This window comes from Priapulus caudatus, unplaced genomic scaffold, assembly GCF_000485595.1.
Source record: "Priapulus caudatus unplaced genomic scaffold, Priapulus_caudatus-5.0.1 Scaffold7, whole genome shotgun sequence".
NCBI classification, from domain to species: Eukaryota; Metazoa; Priapulida; class Priapulimorpha; order Priapulimorphida; family Priapulidae; genus Priapulus; species Priapulus caudatus.
The window spans coordinates 326569-336931 of record NW_014577068.1 but is presented as its reverse complement, the minus strand read 5'-3'; the positions used below and the strand labels follow the sequence as shown (position 1 = coordinate 336931).

The 10363-nt window shown below is 39.8% G+C and overlaps 2 protein-coding genes across 2 annotated transcripts in view; one reads left to right on the top strand and one right to left on the bottom strand.

The window, feature by feature from the left end:
* LOC106805860 (adenylate kinase 9-like) overlaps positions 1-6909 on the top strand; it is a 21999-nt gene extending 15090 nt beyond the window's left edge. Inside the window, exons 21-31 of the mRNA XM_014807635.1 lie at positions 217-372; positions 682-798; positions 1100-1318; positions 1684-1905; positions 2057-2385; positions 3649-3866; positions 3995-4117; positions 4331-4574; positions 4784-4882; positions 5042-5259; positions 5819-6909. Of these exons, the coding sequence (XP_014663121.1) occupies positions 217-372; positions 682-798; positions 1100-1318; positions 1684-1905; positions 2057-2385; positions 3649-3866; positions 3995-4117; positions 4331-4574; positions 4784-4882; positions 5042-5259; positions 5819-6030 (2157 nt within the window). The 3' untranslated portion in view covers positions 6031-6909. The remainder of the gene's footprint in view (positions 1-216; positions 373-681; positions 799-1099; positions 1319-1683; positions 1906-2056; positions 2386-3648; positions 3867-3994; positions 4118-4330; positions 4575-4783; positions 4883-5041; positions 5260-5818) is intronic.
* Positions 6329-10363, bottom strand: part of LOC106805903 (transmembrane emp24 domain-containing protein 7-like) — a gene marked incomplete at its 5' end in the record, with an annotated part of 7972 nt that continues 3937 nt past the window's right edge. The window contains 1 exon segment of the mRNA XM_014807675.1: positions 6329-8050. Coding sequence (XP_014663161.1) covers positions 7814-8050 — 237 coding nt within the window.

The window sequence follows — 10363 nt, the reverse complement described above, 5'->3', positions numbered from 1 at the left end:
CTCTCTCTCTCTCTCTCTCTCTCTCTCTCTCTCTCTCTCTCTCTCTCTCTCTCTCTCTCTCTCTCATTGGAGATATATGTATTTAGTCATTACTGTTGGTGTACAATAGAGATTTTAAAATAATCATCTGTCTTAACGTTTGACAAATAGTCAGTTTGAAACACATTTTACCAGTGTGTCGTGACGATTTCTTCTTTCTGTAACTGTTCTCTGCAGACGATTCAGATGAATGCAAGAAGGATGGAGCTGGAAGCAGAGCGTGCTGAGGCTGCAGTGAAGACGGGCGATAGCGGCTCGGCAGGCGAGGAGGACGAGGATGAGGCCGGCACATCCAAGCCCAGCATCGATGACATACTGCAAGAAGAGTTTCCCGTAAATTGAAAAAATTTGCTACCAAATTCAGATTAGTTCTAGAAATTGAATTTTGCATCGCCAGCGCGGACCGTGTGCATGTCTTCTATGCCCACTAAATGTCAGGTAACTCTACCTGAACGTGAGAACGTGTCAACGAGAGACATGACCAACACCTAATGAAAAGGGCTTATTGTTCTCACCTTAAATACTTAGTATCAACTCTTTTAACTTAATTTTAGTATTAACTCGCAAATTTACGTATTGAGCCGTAAACATATATAAATGAATCTAAAGCTGCTATATTACACATGTGGTGGGTGCATCTAGGAACCAGAAGCAGATGCAGGAGATGATGATGAGACAGAGACGGAAGCCAGAGAGAGGATGCAAGGAGAGCTTGGCCACACATATGAGAGTGATGTTGGCAGAATCGAGTCAGTTAAGGTCTGTACATATTTCTACACTGTTAAGGTCAAGAAAATTCGACCATGTTCCTTATCTAGCTGCAATTGATATTAATTAGTTTACTAGTAAAATCAAATAGTAAATGCACATTTGTTTTACTTGATTATGCATCGCAACCATGGACAGTTTATGTGAAAATGTTACTGTATTATTTATTATACTATATTATTTACATCAATGATTTACCTTAAATGAAAATGGAAGGTGGAAACGGTTGACAATATTGAGATGGGTTTGATTCATTAGAGTTATAATCCAACTATGATGCAAAATGTTGTAGGAAACGCTTGCCGAGTTTCTCATCCCTTGCATGGAGGTAGAGGCTAGTAGGAGGCCAAGCATCGTTCAGTGTGTGCTTGAGAGGCAAACTAAGTACATGGTTGACTTCAGAGACAGCATCTTTGAGCGTGTCTACCCTGTCACGCATCAAGTGGCTAATGCACTTCTGGGTACTGGGCACAAGGTCCTCAGCAAATTTGGGAAGTTTTGTCCTGTGAAGGTAGGAAAATTTCACAGTATCTTTGCTGTCCACCAGGGATATTCTAGGCAACCTCTAAAATCAAAAAAAGAAATAGTGGTTTTCTAACAGCTGTGGATCTTATTCTCATCATTGATGCATGGCACACATTTAGAATATCAATTTACAATAACACCAGTAACAGACTGTTAATGGCATGATATAATACAGAAACCATAATACATAAACAGAATCCTTCAGTTCTTAAAATTATTGTGATCGTGATAATATAAATAAACAGCTTGTGAGTTGTTGACATTCATTATGTCATGTCCGTGTAACATAATGCTGAAAAAATTTATATCTGGCTACAGATTTCTGTTGAAGGTCCGTTGATTTTTTAACAGCTTCAGGAAGGTGATGTGTTCCCACCACAACCATCAGTGTACCCAGCTGTATACAGGCAGCATGTGTACTGGTTGTCCACGCAACGTGCACGAGATAGGTTCATCAGTCATCCATTTGGGTTCCTAAACTGTACCCCTCCTGCACACATGGTACCTATACACATGGCGGTTGTTGGACCGCCAAAGTCTGGAAAGACGAATGTCGCCAGGAAATTTGCAGAGGTAAAAATTTACGCCTGGAATTATGCTGTAAATTCAGTTGTAAATTATGGCGATGACGATGATTATGATGATGATGATGATGATGATGGTGATGATGGTGATCATGATGATCGTGATGTCGGTGGTGATCATATTTCATTGTTCTGTACAGGAATATGGATTAGTACGAGTGTCTGTGGGAGATGCAATGAGGCATGTCTTAGAGGTGCTACCCAAGTCAGATCTGGCCATCAATTTGAGGGAGCATCTGTGCCAGGGATTGACAGCACCAGACGAATTAGCTGTGCAGGCTCTTGAGGTGATGCTTACGGGTTCCCGCTGCCAAAGCCACGGCTGGATACTGGATGGTTATCCACTCACGCACCAGCAGATAGGCTTGTTGACCGAGCGCAGCATCATTCCAGTGAAGGTGCTAGCGTTGATGGTGGAGCCCAGGGAAGCAATGGCACGTGGTGCGAAGGACAGGAATTCTGCCAACAGGTCCGATTGCAGGGTTATTACTATAGGCATAGATATTTGCGAAGTTTCCTGCCTCTCACCAGAAAACGTGTATAGAGAACCAGTTTACACGTCTCCAAATTCTGCTAGTTGTATCCCCCACGACGAAGTCGGCGGGGATACTATGGTTTCATGTCTCCCCCGCCGCCGCCGGCGCTCGGTCCGCCGCAGAGAATTTCCCTTCCGCTCTATAACTCGACCCCTAATTGACCTAGCGTGACCAAACTTGGTATACTTACACATCTTGGGGAGAAGGTGTGCAGAGTACCAAAACCAGGTTACTGCGACCTTTACTTGACCTTTACCTTGACCTTGATCATATTTCCCTTCCGCTCTCTAACTCGGCCCCTAATTGATCTAGCGCTACCAAACTTGGTATACTTACACATCTTGGGGAGAATCTAGCGCTACCAAACTTGGTATACTTACACATCTTGGGGAGAAGGTGAGCAGCGTACCAAAACCAGGTCACTGCGACCTTTATTTGACCTTTACCTTGACCTTGATCATATTTCCCTTCTGCTCTCTAACTCGGGCCCCTAATTGACCTAGCGCTACCAAACTTGGTATACTTACACATCTTGGGGAGAAGGTGAGCAGCGTACCAAAACCAGGTCACTGCGACCTTTATTTGACCTTGATCATATTTCCCTTCCGCTCTCTAACTCGGTCCCTAATTACCCTAGCGCTACCAAAACCAGGTCACTACGACCTTTATTTGACCTTTACCTTGACCTTGATCATATTTCTCTTCCCCTCTATAACTCGGCCCCTAATTGACCTAGCACTACCAAACTTGGTATACTTACACATCTTGGGGAGAGGTGTGTCGCGTACCAAAGCCAGGTCACTACGACCTTTATTTGACCTTTACCTTGACCTTGATCATATTTCCCTTCCGCTCTGTAACTCGGCCCCTAATTGACCTAGCGCGACCAAACTTGGTATACTTACACATCTTGGGGAGATGGTGTCGCATACCGAAACCAGGTTGCTGCAACCTTTATTTGACATTGACCTTGACCTTGACCTTCATCATATTTCCCTTCCGCTCTATAACTCGGCCTCTAATTGACCTAGCGCGACCAAACTTCGTATACTTACACATCTTGGGGAGAACACGGGTGATACATGTAGTTGGCGACAACTGCCCTTTCTAGTTTTTGGAAAGATTCTTGATACGTCTTGGGGCAGAATTTCATTAGTTTTTCATTTTGATATATTAATACTGTTTACATTATTTAGGATGCTGCCACTGCATGACAGCGCGAAAATTCTCGCTATGCGCATCGTGGAGTCACAAAAGCAGCTGTCTAGTGTGCAGAGTTGGTATCAGGAGGAGCATAATAACTGGGAAGCCATTGATGGGGAACGATCCAAATGGTGGGTGTGGAGACATGCTGTCGAATTGGCGCAAAGTTCAGTAAAGCAGCTAGAAGATTACCTGCATCTGACTGGAAAAGGTATAAAAAAGGAGGTCAGGCCACAGAGGAATATTGCTTTTCTATTATTATATTTATCATCCACAGTTCTTTGTGATTTTTAGTTATGCAATATACTAGATCGTATCATTTCATTAAATCACATCTAGGTTGCTCAGCATCCATATCAGGAATGTGTATACGACCAAAAGAGTTTAAACAGAAGCTTGGAGAATTTCAGTATTACTGTCCAGTGAGCCTGGCAGAGGATGGGCAACTCATCGATTGTTCAGGTGACACCTTGTTAAGCAACATCTACGTTTCAAACAGGAAACTCTAGCCAAAGTCAAGAGCATATTTTCATCTTTAATTCTAACAAGTTTAATAAAAAAAATGTCTTCATTGGTTAATGAGAATTTTTTCCAATGTTTTGTTTTTTCACACCTGATTCTGCTGTATACTTTATTATTAAATTTAATTTTTTTTTTATTCAAATTAACCTATAGCAAATGATGGACTGAGGTTTGCAGCCGAGTACAAAGGCAGGTACTACAAGATGGCTTCAGCAGAGAAGTTGCAGCAGTTTCTCGCAGATCCGGAGAGATTTGTGCCGCCATCTACATCCCGAACCCTCCCACCTGCACACCTTCTTCCTCAGAGGAAAAGTTTAGTTGATGTAAAGCAGATGTTCCCAAAGCAAGCTGACCTGCAAGGCTTCTGTCCTGTGACCTATATTGACGGAAACCTCAAGTACGTTTCACAAATGCCTAATCCCGCCGTCCAGTCGACCGATCCGCCTCGATGGCACAGCTTAAATGATGCAACACCGCCGAGCGATGTGTTGTAACACGTTCGCCATGTCATCACAATATCAATGCTTTTAATTGCTATTCTTCGAAACTCACTTACATAGTTATATTGAGAAAAATGTTGCTCTCAATGTGCTTTTACCCTTACAGATACGAAGCTCTGGTTCCTGGTTCCCAAGACCTAGCCGTAACATATGATGACAAACTTTTCCTATTCACATCAGAGCAATGTTTGGAAAAGTTTTTAAGGTGATGAGATAAAATGGTGTCCAGGGCAATCTAGATGAATTGATTAAGTATATATTATTATATTATTAATTTATTAAACTCTTATTATTTAAGTAAGATACCAGTACACTTTTGTTTCTTATCATAATACCACATCGCAGACGTTTTTGTTGTGCGAAGGCTGCCAGAGAGATATTCATCAGCAGTTCTTCCACATAAGTTGCCACCTCTGAAGCAACCACTGGTTGTCACTGGTCTACCCATGCTGGGATACCTGGAGCAGTGTGTGTCACATGCAATCATCAAGGCATTGACTGCAGTTGGCACCTTCAAACCAAAGTTCCCATTTCAAGATCCTACAGTGTCAGCTTTAATATATGTTGCTTATCATCTAAAAGGTATGCAGTTACTCAGCCAGTGTCTTGTATTATTTGCAACAATACAAGACTATTTAAATTTGTCTCGAAATTATGTATGACCACGTACATAATTACATATATAGTCCAAATATGCTTATTATATATGCATGATTAAATAATGATGAATACTCAAAACATTTGTTAGTCATGCATGTATAATATTGCAGTCAAATGTGTACACTTTAATTTGACATCTTTCATTCATCTTTATTGATGAAACTCATTTCCACATCAGGTAATATAACCTACCTATTGAGAATACATGAGTGGTAATAGTTTTCTATATCATACCATACCATATATTTTATGGCCAAGGGATTTGAATATGGGTGATTTTTAGTAGGTGTATGTCGTGGTACGTGAGTACATGTAACATCAGCAACACACAGTAATACTGAATGAAATTATAAATTATTTGTTAAAACTATTTCCATTTTGACCATAACTGAATTGCAATTATAACAATCATTCTGGTGATTATCGGTTTATTTAAACATTTATTGAGGCATTTACTCAGTTACACCTGGTTTTGTTTCAGCATTCAACCCAAAAAATTCAGACTATGTGAAACAGAAGTATAGGCATCTCTTACAGAAGTACGAGGACCAGTGCAACCTTATTGGCTATCTTGGGCAACACATGACAATCCAATACCAATGCCCAAGGGAACGAGAAATAGAATTTGACTATAAAATGGAGAACTTTTTAATGCTAAAAGACAGACTGCATGTGCAACGTGTGGTAGAATAAAGTTAGTCTGTCTATCAAATATACTGCAATATCAGATGGGTTATTGCACAAAACAGAAGAAATGTTGTACTGTGTTTACAGTTGATACTATTTACATATTAATGAAAAATATTACCCTTCCTTTTTTTACTCTATTTAAAGTAAAAATGACATTAATTTTAAGCTTGAATTGTATTAAATGTCATATTGCATAACTGTTTTGGCTACCACTTCTCAATTTATCATATACCACACATGCAGCTGTCATTGTAACAAATGCCCTGTATCTATGTTTAATAATTAGTCAATGACACTTTAGTATTTTACACGTGTTAATACCATTTATTACCTGTAAAACTTGGTTACAAAAATTCTATGTAATCCTATTGTTACTTCTTGGTTACTTACAATCAGTATTTCTTCATTAACTATTGATTATTCACATCTTGTTCTTAGATAAACTAAGTCGCTGTGTAGATAACACGAGGATATATGCGAAACTGAAGACATATTTCAAAACCTTTCTTTGACATGTACACTCATTGAAATGCATTGCACATATTTCATTGTGTACTATAGCACTCCCAAGTGAGAGTAAAAATGCAAGTAACAAAACAAAGTTTAGACACAGGTTCCACTTGTACTTTATGTGTGAGAGAACTATGTCAACAATATGCAAAATCTAATACTTGGCTGGGCAGCTTTATATGACAGAACCATAATACTTTCAGAACAGCAGTAAGCTATGGTTCCACATGCTGCCTAGTGTTAAGTTTTAATATTCTCTCACATTCTATTTGTTGTTATAGCTAAAGAGTATGTTACCCTTAATAAAGGAATTTTGTATTTGCCAAAACCCAAGTGACCTAGCACAAATCACAATAAAAACAAAAAAACAAACTTATTTGTTTATCATTTTTATGCGTGTATACAACTGTCATGATGCTTACTCTTGGTCGACCTACTTATACCTACTCTTGCATTGCTAGGGTGGGTTACTATAATGAAAAAGTCTCAAGATTTGGCTTACACCAACTTGGGTTAATCACTGAAAAACTGCTTAATTTGCCAATACACTTGCTGAGCAGTTTACTTTTATTGACCCAACATGCTATTTCTTCAATAGGTTTCACACCATGAATGGCTACACGCTGTTTATATGTGCAAAACAAACGACTGGTCATGGTCCTAGCACCTGTTGCATAAAAGGCACTGCCTTTGCTCATAAGCTCAAATGTGATGCTATTATCATCCTAATTATACAAGTGTGTGAATAAAGAGCTATCGCACGATGGCGGAAATCTGGTATCAAACACTAAGCCTTAAATATAGCCAACTACTACTGACTTAATGGGAGCAATTAACTAGACAGGAAAAATTCTCGTTTCACCAAAGGAATGGTTTTATGAAAAATGAGAAATTCCATTAAGCTTTCATTTCCTAAATTTGTTGTTCTTTTCAAATATGCCCCGTTCTTGATAGACATTGAACAGTGCATCCTTTGTACCAAGGTTAGAATGTAATGTTCACCCCACTAATACATTTGCTTTTTAGCACAATCACCTTTTAACTCACGGGTCATTAAAGACAGAAACGTTTCCTATGCATGATGCCTCGTGTCTTGCCAATGTGATGTCTGTCAAGCACCTTACAGAAATATCCAAGGGGGTTCAATTTCCTCATGGATGACCATGAATAGAGTATGTACAAATATGTGCCAGAATAGCTATTTGGAGGTGGTGAAAAGTAAAATGGCAAATTGTTGCATGAAAACAGGAACACGTGCTCTGAGGCACTCAACCACTCACGTCTGCTGGTAAAGATGATGTGCATGCTTCTCACTAAAAAAGCTTCTTAGTAGTAACACTTGACCCACCATAACAACAACAATGACGACAGTAACTCCAATAGACCACCACATCACTCTGTCATTGAGACCTTCCGCTCGCCTTCTGCCCTGAGCTTCTCGCAATCTGTGATGTGTCTGGTAGTCTATCACCACCTTCAATGATTCGTGCACTGTAGCTGATGAAACCTCCATCTGAAAAGGCCAAAAAAAAACATGTTTTTGTCTCACATGTGCCTTCTCAAGAATGTCTTAGCTAGGAATAGATAATAAGAATGTGGATTTTGATTTGGAATTTTAGCAGACGTGAAGTTTCAAAATTGGCACATATTCATGATTTGTACTGAGGCATATTGTATGTTGAAACGGCAATATACACAATTATACAGTATACAAATTTACAGTATCATTTAAGGATACTCTCAAGGTTTTAGGCAAAGTTTTACAGATTTTTAATTTTCAACTTTATTCGATGGCTAACACTATGTGCCACCTCTGTATATGCTCATTTCTCCATGTAACGGTACTGTCGGTACATGTGAACTTTTAGAGCGTTTTGATTGCCCACGTACACGTGTAGTGAGCAGCAGCTGACGTCACTGATGACGTCAGAGACATGATACAACCAGAATTTTCATGATATTCACTAAGCCAGTATCATTCAGCATCAACCCTCCTACAGCTGTCATCTTGCTAGTGATAGTTGAAATTGCCGCGCGACCGAAAATAGCCCCCTTTCCCTTGTTACACACCTTGCATTTAGGCGCGTGTTTGTTGACACATAGCTTGGTAACGGCATGCAGTACATATCGTACGCGCGTTTTGCATGAAAGTGCGGTGGTAACCTCGTAATTTCTCAAGGTGCATGGAACACATTACCAATTTAGTGGTGTCAGTTAGTCATGGATATGTCACAGTAAGTACGAACAGTAACAGTAGATGTTTCACATACGTTCAACCATTTTGCACACAGGCGGTCGATTATTGTGAAAAATAGAAAAACGCTAATTTCTCCGTTTCGATTTCTGACATAGTAGCTGATGTATCTATCTATATATATATAAAGTTGTTCAGCCAAATTAGTCCATACTCGCATAACTAGAGAACTCCGCAGCCTAGAGGAAAACTAAAGATATTTTCAGAATCAGCACGTCTGGAAGGTCTGGAAGGTGGAAGGTAGAAGGTGGTTAACAAAAATATAAAAAAGTTAAAGTTAAAAATTGATAAAAAATTCTATTCATCAATAGATGGTGGTGCCTACAGATTAACATCACGTACGTGTGAATCTATGGTGTATACCCTTAACGGCGCAGTGGCCTAATCGCTAGAACATCCGTTTCCTACACCGGGATTCCAGGTTCGAGTCCCAGCTGGGGAACTTATTTTCCCCTTTTTTCCTTTTTCCCTTTACCTACCTACCTCTTTAGTATGTATTATTTTTAATTTTTAATTCATTTAACTTATTATTTTTTTAATTTATTTTTTATTTTTATTATTTTTATTATTTTTTACTGTTTGGGATGGGATGGGATGGGATGGGATGCGCGCATGCGGATGGGAATGATATGGGATATAATCGGGATGGATGGGCATGGATGCATGGATGGATGCATGGATAGATAGAATAGTTAGATTTTTTGCGGTATTGTTCCTTTTAACCATAGCGCGTTCACCAGCTGAAGTAACGCCACTGATTTCCCCGGGAAACGCCGGGTATCCCGCTAGTAAATGGATATTACTCTGTGATTACAACTCGGATTAATTTAATTTTACACTCGTTTTAATGGTAACATATTCCTGTAAAAAAGAGCATCAGGGATTGTTATTAAATGCCGTATTTTTATTAGTTATGCCTCTTTATTCGCTGGAAATTTTCATTCTAACACAACTTGATTTTTAAGCAGTTTTTTCAATTTTTTCTTATTAAATATGAAACTTAAAGGGATATTCCCAGTTTGAGATAGTTGCTGTGCGTCGGATCGATAATCCGAATCCGATCGAATCCGATCGGATTCGGATTCGGATCGGATTTTACAATTATTAAAGAATCGGATTCGGATTCGGATTCGGATTCAAATTATGTCGTCGGATTCGGATTCGGAGTCGGATTTCCAAATGCTGTCGGATTCGGATTCGGATCGCCGGATCAGGAGAGAAGTGTGCGTGTTTGTGTTATGTGTGTGACAGAGAGAGAGAGAGAACACAGACAGAGAGGGAGTGTGTATGTGTCAGAGAAGAGAGAGAGAGGAGTGTGTGCGTGTGTGTGTTGTGTGAGAGAAGAGAGACAGAGTTAGTGCTTGCGTGTTGTGTTGTGTGTGTGACAGAGAGAGAGAGAGAGGTCTGTTGTTTTGTTTGTGTGTGATGACAGAGAGAGAGGAGAGAGAGAACGAGAGAGGAGTGTGTATGTGTCAGAGAGAGAGAGAGAAAGAGAGAGGTGGTGTGTGTGTTGTGCGCGCGCGCGGCCTGTGTGTGTTGTGTTTTGAGAGAGAGGACTTGGAGAGGGAGTTG